Source organism: Heterocephalus glaber, unplaced genomic scaffold (genome assembly GCF_053883595.1).
Source record: "Heterocephalus glaber isolate CG9 unplaced genomic scaffold, H.glaber_assembly_v1.0 deba00001461, whole genome shotgun sequence".
In the NCBI taxonomy this organism is placed as follows: Eukaryota; Metazoa; Chordata; class Mammalia; order Rodentia; family Bathyergidae; genus Heterocephalus; species Heterocephalus glaber.
The window spans coordinates 35270402-35296826 of NW_028258308.1; the positions used below are offsets into that span (position 1 = coordinate 35270402).

The 26425-nt window shown below is 45.8% G+C and overlaps 1 protein-coding gene and 1 pseudogene across 3 annotated transcripts; one reads left to right on the forward strand and one right to left on the reverse strand.

Annotated features, from left to right (window-relative positions):
* Positions 1-893: 893 nt before the first annotated feature.
* On the reverse strand, positions 894-19544 carry Rnf122 (ring finger protein 122). 3 transcript variants are annotated; one of them, XM_087217278.1, is made up of 7 exons: positions 19109-19544; positions 13280-13436; positions 8035-8080; positions 7795-7836; positions 5644-5726; positions 5282-5390; positions 894-1074 (listed from the first exon to the last, which is right to left on the reverse strand). In XM_087217278.1, the coding sequence occupies exons 1-7, from the start codon at positions 19131-19133 to the stop codon at positions 955-957; spliced, it is 582 nt and encodes a 193-aa protein (XP_087073404.1). In that variant the 5' UTR covers positions 19134-19544; the 3' UTR covers positions 894-954. The 3 variants fall into 3 exon arrangements, with proteins under 3 accessions (XP_087073404.1, XP_087073405.1, XP_004855455.1); XM_087217279.1 differs by having other exon boundaries at positions 894-2101; positions 19109-19543; XM_004855398.4 differs by having other exon boundaries at positions 894-5390; positions 19109-19541.
* A 2476-nt stretch (positions 19545-22020) lies between these two features.
* LOC101723999 (translocating chain-associated membrane protein 1 pseudogene) lies at positions 22021-23379 on the forward strand (annotated as a pseudogene).
* Positions 23380-26425: the final 3046 nt, after the last annotated feature.

Here is a 26425-nt window from a genome sequence, read left to right on the forward strand (position 1 = left end):
ATGCTTACAGCATAGTACTGAAAGCAACAATAAAATGCTTGTCCTTTAGTCTTTATACCTCCAGGTTTAAAATATTCTTGTTTCTTCCTCATGGGACACTTTTCTGAAGATAGAACCCGGAAACTTGCACTCTAGCCCTCCAGCCCATCATGGGAATTTTTACACCTCCTCTGTTTTCCTGCAGTCAAATAACCCGATAGCGATTTCAATATTGAAGGTGGTAGAGAAAACGACTCCCTGGCACATTATAATTGTGCTATCACATTTTGAATTTGTTCTGATATTTTAATACCCAATCTGACATTTACTAAACAAATCTAGTTTTTCCTTCATTTGGGTTTGGATTTATTGGCCTCCCTAACATAGCATCACTTCTTTAATATATCAAAGTCTTCACAAATTCCAGCTCCATATTTGAGAATACCCAGCACTCTCTTGAGACAGAATGAACATATATAATACTAAGCATTTGGAAACTCAGAGCTGGCCCCTGTGGGGGTGTACACCAGTGTGGTAATTTGTGCGTCTTTTGAACCATTCATGACACTGGTGTCTCATAGGGAAGATTCTGAAATGTCTTGGTGTTCTCAGCAATATTAATTAGTAGGGTGAGATGAGGGAAAAGGGTAAAGGAGAAAAAATAAATGGAAGAGGAGAGATGGATAAGAATGTGCTGTGTCAATGCAGAAGTCAAGACTAGAAAGAACAGTCACCAAAAACATTCTCCTCCTGATGCTGTGGTGTTCTTTGTTGCCCCTTCCTCTACAAAGCACATGTCCTGATTTCTTCTGAAGACTGTCACATAGGCAAAGAATCAGGTGCCATACCATAGTACAAGTGTGACGCCAGATGTCCTCCCTCTTTGTATAGTCTACCCATTTATCAGAAAGGAATTAAATGAACAAAGTTTTTATTTTTTTTTAGTAGAGTCAGAGGGAATCCAAGGCTTGGGTCTTAATATTTTCCATAAATTTGTACAAATGTGCATAATTGGTCATTTTGTACTGTCTCCAATTTGATCACTTCTGTTCTTCTGAACCTGTCTGTACTTAACGGCTTCAACAGAAGACTGACCTGTGAATGATATGGTCAGAGACATTGAAAAGGGTGCTGGAATAGAAGGCACAGGTTGATCTTAACTTAGGAGAAAAATGAGAAAATTGGGGAGGCATAAAATAAGATCCTGAGAATGGGAAAAAGCCCTAGTGGAGCTGCAGTGGGTTCAGGAGTAAGAACTGATGGGGGAGAAGTGAGAATGGGAGGACACAATTCTTTTTGGCTACTGGGGGTTGAACCCAGGGCCTCCGGCATGCTAGGCAAGTACTCTACAACTGAGCTACATCTTCAACACCAGAGAATACAATTTTCTTTCCAGTACAGGGAATTGAACTCAGGACCTTGCACTTGCTAGTCAGGCATGGTGCCACTGAGCTAAAACCCCCACCCAGAATATAATTCTTCAAAGGACACACTTCCAATCTGTGGTAGACAGTGATTCTCAAAATTTGACAACAGGAACTCTGAATTTCTATCCTCACTGCAGTTACCCATTTTATAAGTGGTAGGTCCACATAAGACTTAAGTCGTTCACTGTGGAGTTAAAAAGACAAACAGAAACAAGACTACCACATGGTGATACATAATGGCAAGCACACATATCATCTGACAGTTCTCTGGGGGTTGTTGTCTTCCCTGTATGGATAAGCCCAGGAGTTAATAACACCTGATACTTTCTTGAATATCTTCACGGAGAGCCTGCTGCTTCCTAAGCAGTGAGGAGTAAAGCTGACATTGAACTTAGATATCACACTATCTGGGTTTGTTTCTGCCCTCACAATATCCGTGTATAAACTATTTGCCTTTCTCAATACTCTGTCCCTAATCCAAACTCCAGAAAAGAAAGCAAATGGTTTTAGGTTGGTAGCCACTTATTATCTTCTGATTGATCAAAATGGCCTCTGAATTACCAGTGCAGTTGGAATCCTGTTATACATGCAATCACTGTTTCCTTCAGTGGTTTCCCCGTTGAAATGCATTTGGGGTGCACAGTCTTCATTAATTTAAATAGCACTAGATGTACTACAGTTGCTTATGGAGTTGTCTGAGTGCACAAAGGAAAAAACAATTGGGTTGGTGCTCAAAAGATACCTAGATTTTTTTAAAAGCCTGATCTAAAGAAATTTTAGGATATTTACTGTATCAAACCCCTTGTTTCTGGCTCCACTCAGGACTTTTCTCAACCTGTCTTTCCCCATTCCAGCTTCATACAAAATTGTTTGCACTCTCTGGTCCCAAACAGGCTGGTTAATGTTCATGGAACTTTGGCGATAGGACTCTCTCTGGCATCACATCCAGGCCAGCATCTTACTGTTGCTTCCACACCAGTGAAGCTAGGGATCTCTCTGCCACTCAAGCTCACTCACCCAAAGAACAGCACCTGTGCCTTTTCCCCAAAGCAAGGACCTTTCTGTCCTCCAGCACCTGTCTGCAGCAGATGTCTAGAAATACTGCACCAAGCAACAAGACCATGCTAATGACACTGAATTTGGGGCTTACCATGATTTAACCTGTGCACAGCTGCTGTCAGCTAAGCTGATCAGCTAAGCAATACCTTGGTTTTTTTCCCTTTTACGCACTCTGTAATACATATTATGTGACTTGAATGGAAGCACTATAATGTATTTCTCATCATTTTGAACTCAAAAAATTGATTTGAAAATTTGTGAAATGCATTTACTTATTTTTGGCTTGAGATAGGGTCTCCCTATGTAGCTGGCCTCAAACTCCTGGCGATCCTCCTGCTCCAGCCTCCCATATGCTGGGATTATAGGTGTCATATTTTACTCATAAAATGCATATCTGTCATAGCGTTTTCCTACAAACACTAATGCATTCAATACTGATAAATTTTCCTTAAAATAAAGGGGAGATAATGAGGCAAGAGATGTGAAGCCAATCTACTGATTACCAGCATCCACCACGAGGCCACAGCAGGAGCTAGAGAGAAGGTTTTATTTTGCTTAGAGAATGCATTTCCCCCTGCACTAAAGCAAGCTAGCAGTCCTAGAGGAGGAAGTGGTACCCTTGATGAAGCAAGATCAAGCTCCATACGCCTGGCAGTAGCTAGAAGGGTGGGGATTTAAGCAGGGTTATGGTGTGAAGAGGAAGGAAGTATCAAGAACAGGTGCACCTGTGGGTGAAGACAGGTTCTGATAACACGAGGACAGCAGGTGCCTCAGCTGCACCTCTGGGGCTGTCCATGAGTACAAAGTGCTGTATTCCCATGGTGCACCTGCAGGGATGGGAGGACCCTTGGCACCTTCGGGACGCGCATCTCTTGCACAGCCAACTCCACAGCACACTGCAATTCACTCAGCACATGCTCCTAATCCTCAGCACTCAGCACTTGCTCCCCAGTTGGCCACCCAGTATCAACCCCTGGCACGAGGAAAACAGGGACCCCTGCCTCATCCTCATACAGTCATAGCCAAGAAAAGCATTCCTAACTCTCAGCCCACTGGACACACCCACTACTGACTCGTTACACTGACAGCAGGGCTGAAGGACATGTGTGTAAGATCTGAGCACACACTGGCCCATGAAGTATTACCATTTGACACCTCCAGATAGATGTTATGGGCCAGGATGTGCCAGCCAGTGAGTGACAGAGGTCAGGTAAGAAAAGGGCAAAAGATCAGGCTTCTCTGGTAAGCAAACTAGACCTTGTTAGTAAGGGCACTGACAATTTCAAGTAGAATTTTATTAGTTCCAAGCTTTAGTGCAATGAAGTACTTGAAAACATTAACTTTAAAATATTTGAGAAATCTGATAAATGAGCTTGGCTAAGTAAGTTTTTACTGTACACTGGTATTAGTCCTAAACTATGTTGTACAAGTGATAATCTATTACCAATTAAAAAATTTCTTTTGAGATGGGTTCCCAGGCTGGTGTCTAACTCCTGAACTCAAGGGAGCCTCCTTCCTCAGCCTCCCTAGTGCTGGAATTATAGGCATGCACCACCATGCCTGGCTAATTTTAAGGACAAGAACATTTGAGTGTGATGGTGCACACATACAAGCCAAGCCATTCAGGAGACTCAGGCACAATGACAACTTTTAGACCAACCTGGGCAACATAGTGAGACCTTGTTTTAACTTAAAAAAAATAAGAAGGGATTAGGATCAACTCTGTACACATGTCTGATTTTGGTAGGGGAAGGCAGGAAGAGCCAGTTAGAGAACTTTGTTCTCTCTACTGTCAGAGCAGCCAGGAGGGAGAGCCACAACCACAGGCAAATTGGTTAGACAAAATTGTTATTAAATTTAATTTTCTTTAAATACATACCCTTCTCCCACCCTCACCCATTCTGGGGAGGAAGGGAAGATTCCTACCCTCTCCATTGCAGGGAAGGAAATCCCACGTGTAAAGCCTGAGGTGGTGAGGATGAAGTATAAAAATACTATTTACAAAGGGGAAGCAGGTATTTGTCCATACTGTAAGTTCCAATACTCCCGTCCCTGGGCTCCCCCTTTCACCCCTTTAGAAAAAGCCCCTGGGGAGCAGCTGAGTGTATAACAGGCCTTCCTCTGGAGGGGCTCTCCAACCCCATCATGGAATAGGAAGCTCTGAGATAACTGAGGAAGAGGCAAGGGTGGGTATAGATAGATAGCACCTCAGGTCCTAGCAGGGGCAAGCAGGGCTCCGCATCCCCCTGCAGTCAGCCTGCCTCTGGCTAACCCAACCTGTTTCACTAGGTCCCATGTAAACATTGACTGTTTTCTTTGTAGAGGTCCCTGCCCTCCACTTCCAGTGGAGCTGCCTGGTTCCTCGGTCTTTCCTTCCTTCCCTCAATTCTTCTGTGGAAGTAGGGAGGGGAGCGGAGGTTGTAGGTGGGGCAGAGCCAGCCTCTCCCTGACAGCTTGGGACAGGTTGTCCTCTTATTGGGAACACTGAGGGAGGACGGGCTCAATGTCCATGGTCAGGTAAGGGTGGATTCCTTCCCAAGCAGGGACAAGGTAGGAAGATGTCCAGTACTAGGGCACAGAAGTCTGGCTGGGTGAGGCCGTAGGTAATGAGTGATAGGAAGGCTTCCAGAGGCAGAAAGATGGGCAAGTCTGGTACTGATCTCACCCTTAGGGTGGGACACCAGCCCTGCCCCGCCCTCCCCTTCAGGTGAATGTGACTATCACCATTCAACAGTCTCATTCGGTGTGGCTGTGAGGGGCCAGGCATCCACAGAGCAAGAGGTGGTCTCCATTTCCTGGCACAGCAGTGCTCATACCAGCTCATCCAGTAAGATCCCAATGCTCTGAGTGGCTTCTGTAGGGCCTGCAATGGGCTTGTTGCACATGGGGCAGACACAGCGGACCTCCAACCATTTCACTAGACACCTGTGAACAAAGGACTGTTATCTCTGGGCAGCTTCCCCAGGCCACTCCAGCTGCCTCCAAGTGCCCAGCTGCTTCTCAGAACAAGAACATCCCTATGCCTGCCCCAGCCTAACCCCTCTGGCTGGCTTGTTCTCCAAGCAGGGCAGAATCTAGGGCATCACTGGTAGATGGGAGGAGGCAGGGACTGGAAGTTTCCCTACAATGCTCCCTGACTACTTCTCCAACAGGCAGCCATGCCCACATCCCCACATACTTGCGGTGGAAAGCATGTTGGCATGGGAGCACACCTAGTTCATCCTTCCCCTTGAAGTCCTCCAGACACACGGCACAGGTATGCTGTGGAGAGAGAGGAGGGCCTGTGAGAGGAGACTGGCAAGTACCTACTCACCCATCCTGGATATCATGATCTCATCCTCGGCCAAGAACACTAAGCTTTAGCCCAGTCTCCTTAGTCAGACAGACAAATTTAGCCTATTTTACAAAACTACATCAACAGTATGGTAGCCTTTAACCATGTGGCTGCTTAAATTTAAATTAAGCTAAAGAAGACTAAAGGTACCTCCTGCCTTGCACTGGCCGTATTTATTTTTCATATTATAATCATTTATTTAAGAGAAATTTAATATGAAAAAATGTGGTCAGGCATGGTGGCATACACCTGTAATCCCAGCCCTCAGGTGGCTGAGGCAACAAGACTGCAAGTTCAAGGCCCCATAGCGAGTTCAAGTCCAGCCTGGACTATGTAGCAGGACCTTGTCTCAAAAAACAAAATGGTGGGGGGGTGGATTAGAGGTGTAGTTCAGTAGTAAAGTGTGTGCTCATGTGAGAGGCCCTGACTTCAATCCCCAGTATGAGAAAGAGAGAATGAGAGAGAGCCGAGAGAGCCAGGAGAGCCAGAGAGCCAGGGAAAGAAAGAGGCAGAGAGAGGAAGAGGAAGAGAGGGAGAGAAAAAAAAATCATGCCTTTTGGAGACAGGACTTGAATTTCTCTGCCTAACAGGATCTATACTCATCCTAAGGCTTCAAATGTGATATTATTTTCTCATGTTACCAGCATTGTTCTGCTACCTGCCAGCAGCAAGCTCCATACATTCATGCATCACAAAATTCATAAAGGGGTCAAATCCTTACAGTGTTTCTTGGACATTTAATTTCATGCTAACTTCTGGACCATAATTGTTTTCAACTTGGGAGAGCGGGCTTTGCTCAGGGGGTCGACTTGGCTAGCTTACAGTTATTTTGAAACAGAATCCATGGCCTCCTTCGTGCTTCAGTGGAAGCCACATTGCAAATGTGCAGTAGCTACATTAGGTTAATGGTTGCCACATGGGATAATATAGACAGAACACTCCATTATCACTGAAGTTTCCTTTGGATGGTGCTATTCTACAAGTATTGTTTTGAATCTTTCTAGCTCAATATATGGGGGCACTTGTCAGTAAGAGCTAGAAATGAGGAAGAATGTGGTGAGTTGTGTCCTTCAAATCCTGGCTTAAGTCCTTTATGGGGTTTTGCTGTTTGTTTTTTGAGACAGGGCCTCACTATGTAGTCCAGGCCAGGTTTGAACTCACTTTGTAGCCCAGGCTGACCTTGAAGTCATGCCTGAATTCTGCCCGTCCTGGGATTATTGACATGTGCTACCAAATCTGTCTAGGTCCCTATATGTCTCAGCTGAATTATTCTTATAGAGAAAGTCTTAGGAAACACATGAACTTGCTGAATGTAATAGTGGACATCAAAAACAAGAATAAAATGAGGCCATGTCTAGGCAGTCTCATGCTTGGTGATGCTTGGATCCTCCCCATTCCTGGAGGACCACAAACACTTTGATTAGGAATGTCTGTGGTTATGGGCAGAAGCCCAGGGAAATAAGTGGGAAAGGAGTGGCATAGGTGAGAAGGAGCAGAAAAGGGCTGATTAAAAGAGTTAGAGTTGAGAAACTCAAGGAACCGGCATATGTGGTGAGGAAGAGCCACTGGAATGGGTACACTAGTCAGACGTGGTCTGTGAGGACAGGTGTATACATGGGGAAAGCACTTGATTTTCTTCAATGAAAAAGCAGGCCACCAGAGCTGGATGTGGAGAAACTTAACTGCAGTGTGCCCATGGCATGGAGTGGAGCAACCATCATTCCCTTACACATTACGCACAGCTGAAGTCCTGGGGCTGGATGTCACCACTCACCAAACCCTCCTGTGATCCCTTTGTGTCCTGCCCTAGCCGGTTCCAGAAATGATGAATTCCATGTAATGACTACCTGGTGGGAAGAGTCCCTTTAATGGGGCCAAAGGAGATACAGAGGCAGGGATGAGAAAGGCTCTTGTAAAAGGCTCAGGCTGAGAGCTGGAGAGAGGTGCTCTTTCCTTACCTGCTGAGGCCTCCCACTGCAGTCCCTGACCACTTACCCCATAGAGCTGTAACTTCTTGGCATCGCCTTTAAGTACCACCTGGGGAGCAAAAAGGAGGCCTGAGTTGGGAGAACCAAGCCTGGAAGGGAACAAGCCTGGCTGGAGGACAGGGAGAGGAGCTGGCCTCAGGCAGGTGAAGAGGCTGAGGGTCAGGACAGCCTAGGCTTCTTCTCCTGCCTGACCCCCATCATGGCACCTGGTGAAGAGGCAGGTGTCAGGGAAAGAGGGGGAACCTACCTCCTTATACCCGTATCGTTCACTCTGTGCCTGGTTCCGGAGCTTGCTAGGGGAGAAAGAAGGGAGAACAGGTTACTTTACCACTGCAGGAATAGTCATCAAAGCAGGAGAGACTGGCTAGCTGCTTGGGCTGAGCAGAGGAGTGCTTGGCCTCTAAGCATCATGGGGCATGGTTTGGACCTACAGCAGCCACCCAGAGTTGGCTAAGGACTAAGACTCTTGCTGACTTACTGCCAGGTCCCATATGCAGCTGGGAGCTTCTCCAGTAGAGCACTCCAAATAGCTTGTTTGCTCTCCCTGTACTTTCCCACCAGGTAAACTCCTCAGGCATTCAAACTAGATATATCCACCATGTGCTGAGTGTACAGAGTTAGACAGGTATTCTTAAAAGGGATATTTCCACTAAGCTAGAGTGGCAGGATAAACAAGTCTTTGTTGACCGTGAGGAATTTTCCATCTAGAGAACACAGGTATTCAGGAACCAAAGCACACATTGCCTTCTGGTGCAAGACAAACCACACAGGCAATACCTTCCTGGTTTTCTCCTTTTCACCAGGCTGGTGGCCTGCATGTGGCCTACCTCTCAATATCCCAAACACAGCATGTTGTTACTGACAGCAATGGTCTAAAGGCTCATGGGTATTTCCTCTGTGACATTTGGATACCAACATAGTCAAGTGTGTTCTCATTGATCCAAACAGCTTAAAAGGGGATATTTTCCTTTGTAGATGAGGAAAATGAAGCCCAAAGAGGTTAAGTCATTTGCCAAAAACTTTCATAGAGCTACTTGGCAGCAGTGCCTGGATTTAAATCAAAGTCTATGTGATTAAAGAGCTTGTCCTTTTTACCACCGAACATGACCCATTCCTCCCAAACACAGCCCTGAGAATGTAATTAGAGCTTGGGAAATACCTACATTTCATAAAATCTGTGTCTCTCTGAATGGCTTATGATGCAAATAGCTGGAACCATAATTATGCACTGATTTTGCATCTTTTTATTTCAGTGGAGACTTACTCTGAATTTGGCAGTTTCCTCCCCTCTCTTCTTTCTTCCTCCCCCTTTCTCACTGTGCCACTGGGGATTGAATCTAGGCCTTGCACACTGAGCTACATCCCCGGTACTTGTTTCTTTTGTTTGTTGTTTTGGGTGTATTGCTATAAATTGAGCCCATGTGTGTTAAATTCACCCTCTACCACTGAGCTGCACCCCCAGATTTCTAACACAGGCCTGAGTTTTGGAAGAAGCCATCCAAAACCCATCAAATTAGAGTAAAGGCAGATTATGGGCCAAATAAGGTTCACTCACAACCTGTTTTTATAGGGGTCACAAATTAAGAATGTTTGAAAACAGAAGAATAATAACTCATAAAAATGAACTAACAATAACAGTAGAATTATATCTCATGACAAAAATATAGGGCTGGAGTGTAGCTCAGGGGTATATGTTTGCCTAGCATGCTCAAGGCCTTAGGTTTGATCTATACCAGTAGAGACAAAAACAATCAAACTTGAGAATTTATTAATTGTTACCAGAACACAGTTGTGCTCAGTTTCTGTACTATACACCATCAGAAGAGCTGAGAGCTCAGGACCAGCAAAGACTCAACTATTTACCATTGACCTTATACAGAAGAATTAGGATCTGGGTGAGAAAGAGAGAACTTCCCATCCAGGACAGCCCCTTCAAAGAGGGTGTGAAGATGCCCCGAGGGCACCGAAGAGGCTGACGCCATCCCTGGGTTTGAGGAAGAAGCAGCTGCAGAGGACACAGCCAGCCATGCCCCAGGCACAGTGCAGAGCAAATAAGATCTGCCTACCAGCCTCCTCACCCTTCCAGACAAGAAGTCACAAAGCAGTAGCTGTCCCTGGAGCCTCCGGGTAATTCCCCGCAGGTTGACTCCTGCCAGGCACTTGGGGCTGGCCAGCAGCCAGCCTACTGCCCCTCTTCCCTCTCTCTCCCCTTGTGCTTTCTGCTCATGGAAGGGTTGGGCTAAAGGCCTAACCAGTGCTCCCACTGTCCCATCTGTAACTTGGCAGAGGACTCCTCCTTGGCCCAGAAGAGGCTTGCAATGCAACACATGCATTTCTACCCCAACCTGCAGATGAGAGGGACAGGGAGGACGGATCCATAGCTGATGGGAGTCACTGTGACCTGCCTGACACCCAGATGGATGCCTTTTGTGGGAGAAAGATGCTGTTGCACCATTATGAGGCACAGGCAGTGTAAATAAGGAAGTGGTGAAGCGCCTGTGTGTTGCAGTTGTGGTAATTAAACTCATGTTAGATGAACACTACCTCTGAGCCTTTTGAGAGTGGGGCTTGGGACAGGGTCTCACTATATAGTCTGGGCTGACCTTTAACTCTATGAAGCCCAGGCTGGCCTCAAACTTGCCTCCTGCCTGAGCCTCTGGAGTACAGGGGTGCATCACTATGCCTGGCTGCTCCCTCCCATCTGTCTTTAACTCTGTCTGGGGAATGTGGAGTGCCACACAGCTTTGGAGGCTCAGTCTTGTCTGGCCCTCGCCTTTTAATGGTTTCACCCAGGCATCCTTCAGAACTCTCAGAATGAGAGCATCAGAGCTGCACCTTTGTTCTGAGTAAAGAATTCAGCTCAGGAAAGATTAGATCATGATGAAATGGGGCCCAAAAAGCTTGCAAGGAAAACAGCAAAAAGCAAAACCCTAGGTAATCCCAGCTGGGTACAGAGAGCCAGCCACTTTGGACAGGTGGCCTTCTCAGTTGTTGGCTGAGCAAAGCAACTAAAAATACCCTGATTTCAATGAGACCATTTCTAGCCACTGCCAGCAGGCTCTCCCTCTCCTCTTTTCCCTTTTAGAACAAACAATAATGCAGCCAGATCCTAAAGATAATCGTTCCTTTCCTGCTTATTTGTACTTCACCAGCCCCTCCGTCCTGTGCAGGGCAGAGGTCAGCTCTGGGGGCCGGAGGAGTGAGGGGCAGCTGGCAGTGGCAGCTGGCCTTGGCTGTGAGCTAACCAGGTCAGGAGCAGTGGTCATGGGCCTATTTTGGCTGAGGAGGAAACCAAGAAGGAGAGAGGAAGTGGCTTCCGCGCTTGTGTGTGTCTTTCTATATATAGGCATACATTCCACATACCAGTGAGCCCCTGTAGCCAGGGTCAGTTGGCTTTGCACAGGCTGCAGGACAGAGGGTGGGTGGACAAGGGGGCAGATTACCGCAAAGGGACAGGTGATGCTGGCAGCACCTGGTGGGGACAGCTTTTAGCATCATGGGGTAACTGCTCTGTTTTTTTACTCCAGCTAAATAAACAGAAACCGGTCAGTAACACACAGATACCCAGCCTATCCTCTGCAGGACCTGATATCCAGTTGTCAGGCAGCAGCCACAGCTTCCACAAGGGCTCCTGTACTTCCCAAATGAGGATGAAGACTCACAGAAGGTGAACACATGGATGAACTCTGAAGACCAGCTGATTGTTACCACACCAGGCCACCTTGGGGTCCGTCTTGATGGATCACGTTGGGCAAAGCCCTAACTGTCGGAGCATGAATGTCTTCATTTATACATACAGTGGGCTCACACTGAATTAAGTGAGCTAAATGGTTTACAAAATGCTGACCACCATGCCTGGCACACAGAAAAGCCCAAAGAGTAGCTGAAAACTTAAGGTGATGCTAAGTGGCACTGTTAGGAAACAAATCCTGGTCACCCAGTGCCAGGCCAGAGTCTCTGGACATTCTATTCTTGATCACTTTGGGGGTTTGGCGCACGCGCACGTCTGTGTGTGTGTATGAAGGAGCCAAACAGGGTTGGTTTTGCAGATTCTCCCACCCTTACCCTAATAAGTCTCTGGTATTTGGTATGTGTTCACTTTTAGCCTTCGGGGAAGTGAGTGACTTGAATTGCTTGATACAGGAGTTACAGGGAAAGGTCAGAGTGCTCAGAAGTGTTTAAAGGAGAAAACTTAGGGTTCGGGAAAAGGGAGAGGAAGGGAAGGGAAGGAGAGATACTAGAAATCTACCCTCATCCCTACTTAAGAGTTAAATGCAAATTTCATACTCAGTTGTTCAAGAGGGAAAGTAAATCACTACCTTCTCTGCATAGGTCCTAGTCCTAGGAATTCTTTTGCAAAGTTCTGAGGAAGAAGAGGCCCACAGTGGCCAACTAGGACTTGGGAGCAAGGCCCAGAACAATGTCTCCATCCTTGAGGAAGCTCTTTCAGGCTTTGAGAACACGGACAGATGCCCCTTTCCCCTCTAGCTGCTCCCCAGCTGAAGCACTCACCTAGCAGAGCTTCTCAGGAGGGAGCCAGGACTCCTTTGCCTTAATCTTCTTAAGTGATTTGATCAGACCCTGGCCTAGACCCCAGATGATGTGTACTCATGCATTTGGCAATATGTGTGGTGGGGATGAAGACAGTTATTACAAGGCTGCAAGGACTAGTGTTAGCATGCTCACTGGCCAGGGATATTCAACATACAGGACATACAGAACATACAGGACATACAGGACAGTCCCACACCACTAGAAATTGTCAATTCCAACAGTACACCCCAGGCACAAACACTACTACCTTGCTTTCCATTCTAAATACCAATTACCCAAATGCTTTTGTAGAAAACAGCCACCAGTTCCTAGAGCTTGGCTACCTCTGTCAAGCTCAAATTCTTCCCTGGATCACTAAGAAATTAAATGTGACTCCCTTTTTTTCCACTGTTAAAAAGAAGAGCTTATGAAAGAGGACATAACAAGGTGTGTTATGTACATGTACCAACTTCCTGTGATGAATGTAATCATTATAGACTGCAAACATGCACTAATAAAAATTAAAATTTTTTTAGGAAAACAGCTTACAAGGCAAAACAAACAGGTCTCTCTCAACATTAGCTTGCCAATATCAGCATCAGAAAAGTTGACAACAGGCTTTCCCAGGAGGGCAAGAAAGAGGCCATTGATGGGCACCCGTTCCTGGCTGCCCAAAGGACATGAGTGAGAACAAGAGAGGAACAGCTGGGGAGTCACCAGCTACAGTACTCAAGCCAGACAGCAATTCTAGAATAACTAGACCAGAGACAGGATGGTGACCTTATGTACTCTGGGACAACCTGATAGGCTGATATAAATAGAATCACAAAGTCCCAAAGGCCCAGAGAAGGGCAGGCCGAGTCATGTCCTCCCAGCAGGGCTTGGGATGAAGGTTAGTATCTACCCTGGGCCTCCTCCCTCCTTGACATACTTCCCCAGGTTGGTCAGTGCCCACCAACCTGATAAAATAGCAGCAGAAGATGAGGCTGAGCATGAAGACAAAGATGCCTGTGCCGAAGATGACCATATAGATGTTGAGCGGAAGGTCTTGGAAACTGATGGGTGGCATTGAGCAGGACTTGTTGCTGCTAACCAGTCCCAGGCCACAGAAACACCCTGCAAAGAAAGAGGGGAAAAATAATATTAGAAATTTACCACTGGGGCTGATGACATCCTGTTTCAGCTGGAATGGCAGGCTTTGAGCTCAACTTCTCACTCAGAGGCTTGGGCCGATATTTTGGGTTGTGACTAGATACCTTATCTTGGGCAAATTACTTAACCAATCTGCAAAATGGAGCAATATATGCAGTACTTCTGGCTAGCTGTGATGACCTTTAAGAAGTTACCTCTCTAAGCATCATTTTGTATAGGAAAATGAGCAAAATTTAGGACTGAAATGGTGTTGTAAGAAATTGGCTGTTAAATTACGAAGTGCATTTGCAAAGATCATTTGCCACTACTAAGCCACTCACTCCAGAAGACAGGTTGTCCCAGGACTAGAATAGAAATTGTCCCCTTCAAGATGAGGCTGGCACTCCAGAAAGCAGCTATGGGAGCTGAGGGTAGGGAGTCACTGCTTCCCTTCCTGGTCAGCTGCCACTTTCTACTCAAAGCGCACAGTAACAATGGCAGACCCTGGGAGTTTGTTAGAAATGCAGAATCACTGGCCCACGCCAGACTCAGTGAATCAGAATGGACATTCTGACAAGCCCTGCAAGTGATGGCCCTGCACAGTTAGAGAAGCACTGGCCTGCCGTTAGACACTTCCCTTCTCACAGATTCCAACTGGTCCTTGAAGTGCTGTGGTCATTATCATCTTGCTAATAGTTGATGTTGAGGTGGGTATGTGACCAGGTTCTGGGCAAGGAAACAAAGAGTTCTGCTTAAAAAGATTTTCTTATTGTCATGTCTCCCAAGAAGGATGGGAGTCAAGTTGTAGCTGGAAAGAACAACCTGATGAAAAGCCAAAGGCTGAGGATGGTAGTGGAGAAAGGGAAAAACAAAACCTCAATTAAACAGAACACACTGTAGCTACTACATCCTAACCACACTTCCACGCCACCAATTTAAGCTTTGTTTTATTTTGTTTTTATAACAAAAGTGGGCTATGTTGCCCAGTCTGGCCTAGAATTCCTAGGCTCAAGTTATCCTCCTCTCTTAGCCTTTTGAGTAGCAGGAGCCACAGGGACATGCTTGGCTTCCAATTATATCTTTGTAATGCCACAGTAAAATGTTACTTCCCCACCCAAGAGAAAAAGACTCTGTCATTAAATGACCCGCCCACAGCCAAACAGCTAAGAAGGTCCAGCTCCAAAAAGTTCTCCGCACTCAGGCTCTCGGTTCTAGGCACTTTCCTTACATCTTGGTTAGGAGCCAGGACCCATTAAAACAGACCATAAAGTTCTACCTGACAATTACCAGTGCTTCCACAGCTCAACAGAAGCCGGCCGGAGAGACTGGAAGTCAATTCCCACACAGTGAATCTCATTTCCTTCACCCCTCACTCTGAGGGGGGACCATCCTGGCTTTCCCGAAAGCCTTTTCCATACTACGCCCCATTCTACGGCCACAAAGCTATTCCAGACACTCATCACCTACTCTTGTTTCCTCACTGGTATCATCACTGTTTCTGGTTCCTTCTCTCATTCCCCCCGAATGTCTGACACCCCCTCCCACTCCATTTATCACCCCCTTTCCAAACTCATGTCTGGCTTCACATCCTCCTGGATGTGCTCGCTGTTGCCTTGCAATCTCCCATTCAGCATCTCTTGCACTACGCCTGTGTCGGGCCAGTCTCTTCATTCTTTCTTTTCGTGGTACTGGGGATTGCACCCAGGGCCTTCCCATGGAGCTACATCTCCAGCCCCTTTTTTAATTTTTTGAAACAGAGTCTCACTAAGTTTCCCAGGCTGAACTTAAACTTGCAAGTCTCCTGCCTCAGTCCCCCAAAATGCTGGGATTACAGGAATGCACCACCGTGGCTGGGACCTCAGTATTTCTTGCCCAAGCTTTTCCCCATTTGCCTCCACATCTTTCTTCATCCATCCCTGTGTAGGATCCCCTTGTCCTCTCTGAAGTCTGCCAGCCCTGGACTTTGCGAAAGTCCCGGGAGCCTCCTCTTCCTGTGTTCCACAGCACCCACAGCCTATATCACTTGCTCTGGCTCCTGCTCACTCAGTGCCTTGTTGTTCCTAGCATCAACTTATTCTGACTCAAACAAGTGTTAAGCGCTGTGATAGACACTAAGGGTAAGAAAACATAGAAGAATGATTGGATGACCTTATCATGTTGGACCGAAAAGAGGCACAAAGCCTTTCAGTATAAAAAATGAAGTACCAAGCCAGGCAGTGTGGTGCACACCTGCAGTACCAGTACATCACAAGTTCTCAAGCCTGGGCTGCACAGCACATTCAAGGCCAACCTAGACTGTGTAGTGAGACTCTGTCAAAAGAAAGAATGAAAGAAAGAAACAAGCCTGGAGACTCCTGTATCTGAAGACAGCAATTTGGACTTCTGCATATTCTCCAGTGCTTAGCCTCCTGTTTGGCTTGCTCAGTAACTAGTTAACAGATAAATAACTCCCCACTTTCTCAAAACAACCTGGGTCCCTTGGCAAAAGCTCCTACTTTAAAGTAAGAAGACTGATATTTGGGAAAACTGCCCAGAAACTGACTTCAGCTATTAAATAACCAGTTAACTAACATGTATTGTTGAAGACCTGCTTTATGTAGTGACCGACATTGTGGAGAAGCAAAAAGCAAAAGAAGTTCTTATTCCAAAAGACTTTTTGATTAAGGGGGAAATTAAAGAAATAATCAGCTACTAAACTTTGCTGTGCTCAACCGGAAGGCAAGGGCCTTCTAGGCTCCAGCAGGGGTTAGAAAATTATTTTCAGCAGCCTTTCCCACTGAAATATTTACTCTCTATTATGGCTTGTGTCTAGATGTCCCCGAAAGTCTCAAGTGGTAATAGGCTTTTGCAGAGGTGGCTGGATCTAGATAGAGTGTGTGATGCTGGAATTGATTTATGATGCAATGCTAGGCTCAAGGGCACTAGGATTAAGGGTGTGAGTGCTACTTAAGTAGTCTGAATAAGATAAAGGGGGGCAGAAAGAAACAGTTAAATTCCCTCTAGGGCTGGGCTGGGGTCTGTAATCCCAGCACTCAGGAGGCTGAGGCAGGAGGATCACTGAAAGTTCAAGGCCAGCCTGAAATTCATAGTGAGACTGTCTCAAAAAAGAAAAAAAAAGTTCCCTCTTGTTGCTTTTGCTCTCTTGTGGAGCAATGAACTGTGGCTCCTCTGCCACCCTGCCTTGGAGCCAGTCCATTATGGACTGAAACTTCTATTAACCGTGAGCTAAATAAACCCTTTCCCCTTTAACTGTGGGTGTTGGGCATTTTGTCTCAGCAGCAAGAGAAAAGTAACTAAGACACTGTATGGGCCAAAAGGAGATCAATGTTCCATGAAGACCTTATGCTGGATTGGCTAAAGAGCCAACCTTCAGAAGTGAATATTGGCATACACCTGTAATCCCAGCACTTGGGAGGCTGAGGCAGAAAGCTACATGGTGAGTTCAAGTCCAGCCTGAACTGGGCCAGGGATTTAGCTCAGTGGTTCCGCCACAAGGACCTGAGTTCGATCCCTGCTACCAAAAAAAAAGTCCAGCCTGAACTACATAGTGAGACCCTGTCTCAAAAGAGCCAACCTTCAGTCTGTACTGGTAGAGGGCTCAGGACTTCCCTTCTAGAAAATTTCATCCGAAAGGCCAATGAGGCCTTTTGTCCACACCTCTTCCTAAAGCTACATTTGATGCTCTAAGAAGGGTCACCCCCGGCCATGTGCCTGGGCTCTTCCATGTACCTCTCATGAGTGGGATCCTGGTATACATAATGGGAGTGGACCCCAAATCTAAATATGAAATTCATTTACATTTCATGTACACCTGATACATATAACCTGAAGGCAATTTTATATAATATTTAAAATAATTTGGGGGCATGAAACAGTTCCATGGTATAGAATTTTTGCTTATAGTATCAGGTCAGCACTTCAAAGTTTCAGACTTTCTTTAGACTTTGGATTTTCTGATTAAGGATGCTCAATCTGTTCTATTAAAAAGAAGTGGGGAAAAAGTATGCTGGCCAAAAGCTAACAATGGAGTTATTCCTCTAAAACGTATAAGGGCAGAGAATACCAGCCCCACATACCAGGGGCTCCAGGTATTTTCCAACGTGGCCGAGCCAAAGGACAGCATCTGGCAGTCACCTTGGGAAGTGAGAGACAACGGCTGGAAGAGTAGGCTAGGTGCAGTGGTAGGGTGCATGCTTAGCATGAGCAAGGCTCTGGGTTTAATCCCCAGTACCACAGAGGGCAAGAAAAAAGTGAAAAATAAAGCAGCAAGACCTCCAGGGCTCTCAAGCTTCATACAAAAGGGGCTGAAGGAAGAAGTCCAGCCTTGGCGACAGTGCCTTAGTCCTCCCTAAGTCTCCATTCCATTGTCTCACCAACCTATGAAAACCTTGACACCAGAGTGTCTCATCTCAGCTGGCAGCCAGTGAGCCGAATGACGTCAGAGAAGGGCTGGCCAAGAAAGACCAGATCTGGGAACTGCTTCTCCTTCCCCACCACTGGGAATCTTTCCCAGATGCTGGGATGCACCGTCCTTCCTCAACCCCACCCCAGCCCATTACTCGCCTATCACACACAGCTCAGTTCATTTTCAGGAAATTAGACCTGACTAGCAAAAGGAGGAAGAAGGGGGATGGAGGACACTCACACACATGCTGCCCAAACCCTGCCTTAAAACAAAAGCCTCTTGAAATAATTAATCCAAGATCCGGCAAGAGTCTACTTTCAAGAATGGACCCCCTCCCCGCCAGCCAGCCTGCCACACAAATAAGGCCAGCTGCTTCTCACCTCTCTCCCGACTCCTCCTTCTCTAAACTCTCCAAGCCTTCGAAAAAGGAGATCAAAGCGCTAAGACTACTGCTGCGGGAGGGGTAGATGGCGATTAGGATCTAAGGTTTTGAAACAATCCTGTTCAGAAGGACTCTACTTTTCAGGTAGTTCAGATGAGAATTCCGGACCCAAGGGTAACCTGTATCACCTGGACGGGTAAAAAGTCTCAGGTGAGCTAACCTGACTAAGCAGCACAACCCAGGTGAGGGTTTTGGCAGCGCAGGGGGCGGGGAGCTGTCTGCTCCTGGAGGTGCGGCCACCTCCTAGGCTCAGAAAGAGACCCCAAGCTCCTGCCAGACCGGTTCCGCATCCCAAGGATAGCTGGGCACCGAGATATCTGCAAGGTTATAACAATTCAATGAAGAAACAGTCTTTAACCAGCGTCTTCCACTGGCTCAACGTCCAACAAAGAGAGAGGCAGCCACCCCCGCGCTCCGTCCCGCACGCAGCATTGTATACATATTTAAAATAGCCTGCAAAGTTTCAGGTCGGGGAACTTGAGCTCCCTCTAGGAGATCCCAGCCCGAGCGCGGATTTACTTCTCCCACCACCACAACAAAGAACAGAGTTGGAGCGCACAAAGGCAGGGGAGCGGGTAGCGGAGCCGAACCGCCACACAAAGGTGGGAACCCTGGCCTCCCACGCCCCTGGCGTGCCACACGTTCAGAGGCGCCGGAGTTAAACCCGGATTGTCTCTAATCCCGCGCTGTGCAGAGCTGCGGGGCGGCGGGACGCCCACCCCGCCGTCCCGCCGCAGAGAAGCCCGGCAGAAGGGGGCGACCGCGCCCCCCCCCCCCCCCGCGGCTCGGGCCGGCCTGCCCCGGACTCACCGTTACACCACTGGAATGGGTGCATCAATGACGGCGGCGTGGGCTCCTCGGGGAACGGCGCGGGCGGCAGGCAGGGTGAGCGCAGCGGCCGGCGAGCGCGCAGGAGGGGTCGGGGCAGGGAGCGAGCGGCGGCCGGCTCTCTCCGCGAGTCCGACTCCCCCTCGAGCGGGGCTGTGGCGAGGCCGGCTTTCGGGGCGACAAAGAGGGAAGAGGAGAAAACAAACACAGAAAGTCTTCCGGAGCGAAAAGCACCACGGAGGAGACGCAAGCAGGGCCCGCGCTGAGGGAGACTCGGGCGTGGGGACGGAGGCGCTCAGCCAGCCCCGGGGGAGAAGCCTCGGAGAGAACCAGCGCTCAGTCCCACAGCTCGCAGCGCAGGTCACCGGGATCCCGAAACTGACACCCTGCGGTGCACACCCCGCCAAGACTGCCCCTCCAGGAGACCCCGCCCCGCCCGTCACGCCCCGCGGCCAATGGGAGCCGGGCTTCGGCTCGGAGGGGTGGGGGGGTGCGAGGCAAGCCCCGCCCTCACAGCGTGGGAGGAGCATTTTGGCACCGCGGATCTCCAACCTCCACCTTCCGGGACCTGGGAGACCCGGGTGCAAGGGGGAGTGGGGCGCGACGCCCCGAGGGGGAGGGTGCCGGAGGGAAAGGAACTGTTAGAGCCGCGTTGTTTCCCCGCCCCTAGATCTGCTACTGTTGGCTTTTCTATAGCTCCGGAGAAGCCGGTCAGGGGGAAGGGCTCCGCTTGGGCTCCGCGGTCCCGGGGGGCGGCTGGCACCTCCCCGCGCGCCCCGGGGAAGGGGGTGGGGTGGGGCGGAGGCCGGCGGGGAAGCACAGGGATTTACAAAGTTATCACTTGTGGTCAGCGCCTCGTTTTACAAACTAGGAATTGAGACTGAAGTTTAAGGAAGATAACGGGTTCTACGGTCTTGGGGAGCAGAATCAACCCCGGAAACTGGAGATGGCATTGCTTTAAGGACAGGCTCTTAGGATTCTGGCCTCGCTTAGGTGTTGAATGGACAATAGTCGAAAGGCTGAATCTCTCCATTCTCCGTCCCGTGTATCTTTTTTTCAGAGGACATATGGTTTCTGTTTTAATCTATCCACTTTCTTTTTAAAAAGAAAGTATTCAACTGGGCGTGGTGGCACATGCCTATAATCCTAGCACTCAGAAGACTGAGGCAGGAGGATTGCTGTAAATTTGAGGCAGCCCTGGACTACATAGTGAGTTCAAGGCCAGCCTGAACTACACAGCAAGACCCTGTCTCAAAAAACCAAACCCAAACAAACAAACGTCTCCATCTTCTTGTGAGACCTCTTACCTTGTCATCCAATCTGTTAATTGGAGACAAATATTTTAAGGGAATTCCTGATTCCCAAATAGGCATATGCAAAGGAGTGCTTTGCCATTTTAAAGTAGAACTGGTGGGAATAATCCCTCCCCCGCTCCTGTGGGGAATTGTTTCCAGGATTCCCAAGGAGACCAGACTCTTCACATGCGAAAGTCCCTTATATGAAATAGCACGGTGTTTGCATATCAGTTTTGTACACCCTCCTTTACTTTATCTCTCCTCCCCCAAATATTTGCATAATCCATGAATATGGAGGGACATCTTGCTGTATAGTTTAACAATTGCTTGATTTAAAACAGTTGTTTTTTCCTTTGAGCTAATTTGGAGGGGGATCACAAACATCTAACCCATTCTGTTTCTTAATTTGGCAATTCAAGAACCCAGGAGAAAAGAATCACTCTGGTGGTAGACATGTCACATTTGCAGGTACCCAGGCATGAGCCCAGAGATCCTGACTTAGTAGTTAAAAGTAGTTAACTTGGGTATGCCTTGTCCTCCCAAATTCTCATGTTATTGAAAGGAGTAACAGCCCAAATCTCTGTAATACATTTCTCTCAAAGATCCCCCCACCCCTACGGTTTTGCTGATACACAGGGTGGGATTCAACTTCTATCCTCCTGCCTCATCCTCCAGAGTAGCTGGGATTATAGTTGTGCACCATTGTGCCTGGCCTGAGTTATCTTTCTAAAATGTAAATCTGAACACGTATTTCCTTTGCTGAATAACTTTTACTGGGCTCTGGTGTTGACAGCATGAAGTGCGGCATTCAGAACATTTCAGTCTAGCCCTTGCCTGTCATCCCAATACTCTCTTGCCCCACGCACTATTCATTGGTCACAAAGCTGTTCCTGTTGCTCTTGTTCCTTGTATATAGTATATTCTTTCTTGACTGTCATTTTGTGTGTGCTATTTCTTGTTTGGAATGCCCATTCTTCTTCTGTGTCTGAAGAAGATGTTTTGTAAGATTCAGCTAAAAAGTTGCCATTTCTGGGGCTCACTGTTGTCACCTTCCCCTCTCCCTATCTGTTTTAACACTACATGAACAAATTAGAATATTATAGGATTTTAAAGATAAGCCCCTGATTTCCTGAGTGACACCTTCACAAGTCTCCTCAAGAGAGATTTCAAGGGCATGGACCACTTTTGTAGTTCAATACAAGTTTTTGTAATTTGTGTTTGTGTATGCCTGCATACAAATAACCATGCAATTTAAGCTGCATTCTAAATGGGGTGTACAGGTTTACAACCTGTGTAGACAATGATCTGTATGATTCAAAAAATGTTGCGCCCTGCACCGGCCCCAGCCGCAGGCCCTCAGGGACAGGGTCCCTTTCCAGGACCGAGAGTGAGGATTGAGAGGCACCACCTGAGCCAGGGGTCAACTGCCTACTTGGAGGGCAGTGACTGCCTGCAGTACACCCAGGGCTTTAATTCTTGCCTCATTACCAGCTACCAAACTTTTCTTCCTCTTTGCTTTGATAACAGCAAAGGCTTCTATCATTTTTGTTACTCTTTAATACAATGTTACCCTCCCTGCAACAGAAGAACAAACTATTCAGCTTTCCTTTATTACTATGGTATCAAAGATTTGGCTACACTTTTCTTCTACATGTTAGTGGCGATAATTATTCATGCTATAATTCAAGAGTATGTGTTGGATAAAATTAACAGACAAATGCACTTCTTCAAAATGAAGCACAGCAAGTTTAATGAATCTGGTCAGCTTAGTGCATTCTACCTTTTCGCTTGTGTTTGGGGAACATTCATTCTAATCTCTGAAAACTACATCTCAGACCCAACAATCTTGTGGAGGACTTATCCCCATAACCTCTTGAGATTTCAAGTGAAGTTTTTCTACATATCACAGTTGGTTTACTGGTTTCATGCTTTCCCTGAACTCTACTTCCAGAAAACCAAAAAAGAAGCTATTCCTTGTCAGCTTGTCTACATTGGTCTTTACCTCTTTCACATTGCTGGAGCTTATCTTTTGAACCTGAATCATCTAGGACTTGTTCTTCTGGTGCTGCATTATTTTGTGGAATTTCTTTTCCACATTTCCCGCCTGTTTTATTTTAGTAGTGAAAAACATCAGAAAGGATTTTCTCTGTGGGCAGTTCTTTTTGTTTTGGGAAGACTTCTGACTTTAATTCTTTCATTAAAGAAAGAACCAACTCATTGTTGGTTTTGGCCTTGCAAGAGCAGAGAATCAGAAGCTGGATTTCAGTACTGGAAACTTCAATGTGTTGGCTGTTAGAATTGCTGTTCTGGCATCCATTTGTATTACTCAAGCATTCATGATGTGGAAGTTTATTAATTTTCAGCTTCAAAGGTAGAGGGAACACTCTACTTTTCAGGCACCACCTGTAAGGAGGAAACTACCAGTGACTAAAGACAGCTGGTCTTCTAGAAAAGGACCAGAAAATGGTGTGAATGGAACAGCGACATCAAATGGAGCAGACTCTCCCCGTAATAGAAAAGAGAAATCTACATAATGAATTAGAAACTAATTGATCAGTGTCCCCAAAGAAATCTGCTTTTTACTATATCTTTCAGCACTAGAGATTTTTCTATTGTTGAAAAATACAGTTTCTGCTCTTTGATTCTTGCTATTATACTGATTCATGCATTTTTAAAAAGGGCATTTGAGGGGAAGATGATTACTATGAGTGAAAAAATATTTTAACTTAGACTAAGCTACCTGCCTTCAAAATAGTTTAGGGGCCACCACACATTTTATTTTGTTTTTTAATCTTCGAACATTTTTCTAATGATTTGGAGGAGAAAAAAAAAATACTATTTGCAGAAATCCCACATATCAGTGAAACAATTTCTTGCACTCACCAATGTTTTATATTGGCAAAGTGACCTGTTCCAACAAGGTCATATTTTTAAAGTTATCTTTCAGGGTAAAATGGAAATACTACGAAGTCAGATGGCAAACTTTAATGTTTTCAGTATTCTGTATTTTAGGAATTTTTGTAGCCTTTACACCTGGAAAAAGCAATTTGTAAAATCACCAAAATAATTGTGTGCTTTATTTTATACATAGTGATTGTTAGTGTTAATCTCCCATTAAAAAAATACATGCTAATGGTTATAACATGTGAAGATTTATCATCATATATAGAGGATCAAATTATCTTAACATAAAAGTACTTGTGAAGTAAAATCTTCCTTGTGCATTTTCAATACTTACCAACTGGTAATCACAAAATATTTACTGTGAAAAGGAAAATCCAACTTTTTGATATATTTATTAATAATGATTCTTATTGGGGGCTTGTCATAAGTTTGATATGCACACCATCTTAGAAATATCGTGCACACCCTTTTAAAAGACAATACCTATTTGATTTATATCTATAAAAAGATGTCAGGTAATTATGTTTGGAAAACTAATGCACTAACTTTAAAGCAATTGAAAATTCAGGTGGATAGTCTTACAAAAGACTGCTTTATGTTATAACTATAGCTTTGGTCCCATATTTAATTGAGAAACATTTATCTGTATAAAACGTATTTTGGATAAATATACATATATATATTTGTGTCTCTACAGAAAGGCTCTAAAAAACATTTGAGTAAAATATTTGGTTCCCTTTTCTATAATTATCCTTTAAAACCCTTATAGATATATTTGGTTTGTCTGTCTTTATAGTATATATAGTGCACCTTTTGGTGTTCATGTCTTGATCCCCATTTCTCACTTCTGTCACCAGCTAATACATGCTCGTGCCATTTTTAGTGTAAAAGTTACAGATCTGTCAGGTCTGTGGTTTAAGTTGCCATGCTGCTAGAAAGTGTGCTTTCTCTTTCCAGCTGTTTACCTCTTCCTGGAAAAAGTAGTAGCTCTCTAGCATTACGGAGTTTCAGTGGAACCAAATTTTTGCCATTAAACACTGGCATTATATTGAACTATACATGAGAAATAAATCAGAATAAAAATTTTTACTTTCACACACAAAAAAATGTGACATGCCGGGAAAGGCAAAACTAGGAAGACAGTAAAGAGATCAGTGGTTGGTTGCTAGGGGTTGGTGAGAGCCAGTATGAGTAGGTAGAGCACAGAGGATTTTTAGTATAGTGAAACTCTGTATGATACTACAATAACAGATATATATTGTTACATACTTGTCTAAATACGTGAAATATACAACATAAAGTGTGAACTCCAGTGTAAACTATGGACTTCCGGTGACACTGATGTTCTCGGTTATAACAAATGCACCACTCTGGCCTTGATAGGCGGGACCGTTATGCATATGCGGGAACAAGACATGTACAGGAATTCCCTGCAACCTGGCAATTTTGCTGTAAACCTAAAACTGCACTGATAAAATTAAGTCTATTAAATTTAAAAAAGTGTGACTAATGCTAACTTCTAGGGTTCTTCCTATTCAGTGGTTCAGGGTGAGGTGTGATACATGATCCTAATTTTATTAAGGCTTTCTTGCTAAGTGCCTCTAGGGTAAAACTGTGAAAGAGGAAGAATCTTTGAAGGAAAAATCGACAGGATGTGAGGAAGATCTTCCCATCCCACTCTCCTTTATGCTAAAGAGAGCCTGAGTGGGAAGACACATTGAAGGCAGGAATTGTGGAGGTTTTTACTGAGGCAGAGCTGGTCACAGGATGGTATCTGGTCACAATTGCAGGAGCCATAACTACCACCCTTAGACTGACGTTATGTTATAATTTATATTTTATGCCCGACATATCGAGCATCCAGTCAACTCTCCTGCACCACTAAAAAGAGAGCAGTTTGGAAAAAACCACCCTATCCCTACCCAAATGTCCACCCTCATCCCTCCTGGCCAGAGGGCCTCAAATGATGGCTTGGATCAGGAGTTAATAGGTCAGAGGAAGGACTTCAGTCTTGGTATCTTTGAAAAGGATGGTTCAGTCCCAGTATTTAGACTGATGGATCCCACTAAAGACAAATTGATTTCTCACATCATGTTAACCCAGTTTTGATTATGTCACCTTCAACTCCCTCAGTGAGGTGCCAGTTCCTACACCTATGGTCGAGCAAGTCAGAAGACAAGTTTGGTTTTTTTGTGGAAGAAACTGAAATAAGTACAAATGATGGATCCCATGTTCAGAGCCACTCGAGAAAGCTGAAGTAGAGTTATTTTTAGAGTCATGTTTATAAATCTTCCTCAGAAAGTGGACGAAGAAATACTAAACCTCCAGACAAATTCAAGAAGGGAATGGGAGTCTCCTCGTTGTTGCTGTCCCACTCCAACATCCTTTCACACACAACAAGCCTCTCATTTTAAGGCCTTTGGAAACAGTAAAGAAACAATTTGGGGAGAGACACCAAATCTGAGGAGGAATAGGGAGCAGAGCCTTTGGTTACTCCAGTCCTCTTCAGGAAAGGACTCTTCTAGGGGCCTCAAAATCCATCTCTAAAGTATGGAAGATAAAGCTAACCATACGTAGTTGATTGTAAAAAAATGCTAATCATCCCTAAGTAAACATATCATGCTTCAAAAATAGACAAATTGTCACAATGTTTCCCCAGACTTTTTAACATGCTGGAGAAGAGCTTTTATCAGAGGAACATGTAATTTTTTGAAGGGGTTGAGAGTTGTTCATTGTATATTGGGGTAATGACTTCTTCCCTTCCTGCCTTCCTTCATTTTTGCTGTGATGAAACCCCGGGCGTAGTTCATGTTAAGTACATGCTGTACCACTGAGATATACCCGCAGCCCCTTCACTGTCTTATTTTGAAAAGGTCTGGCCTTCCTCTGCCCAGATATTCCGGTAGTCTTTATACTTGAGATACTTTCAGGGGATTGATACAACTCTTGGCAACAGGTGATCATTGTCTGCCCAGCAGTGTCCCCAGGTCCTGGTCTCTGGCTGTCCTGGAATATGTTGGCACTCTTGTTTTTTGGCACTGGGGTTCAAACTCGGGACCTTGTGCTTGCAAGGCAGGCAGCGGAACCACTGAGCTAAATC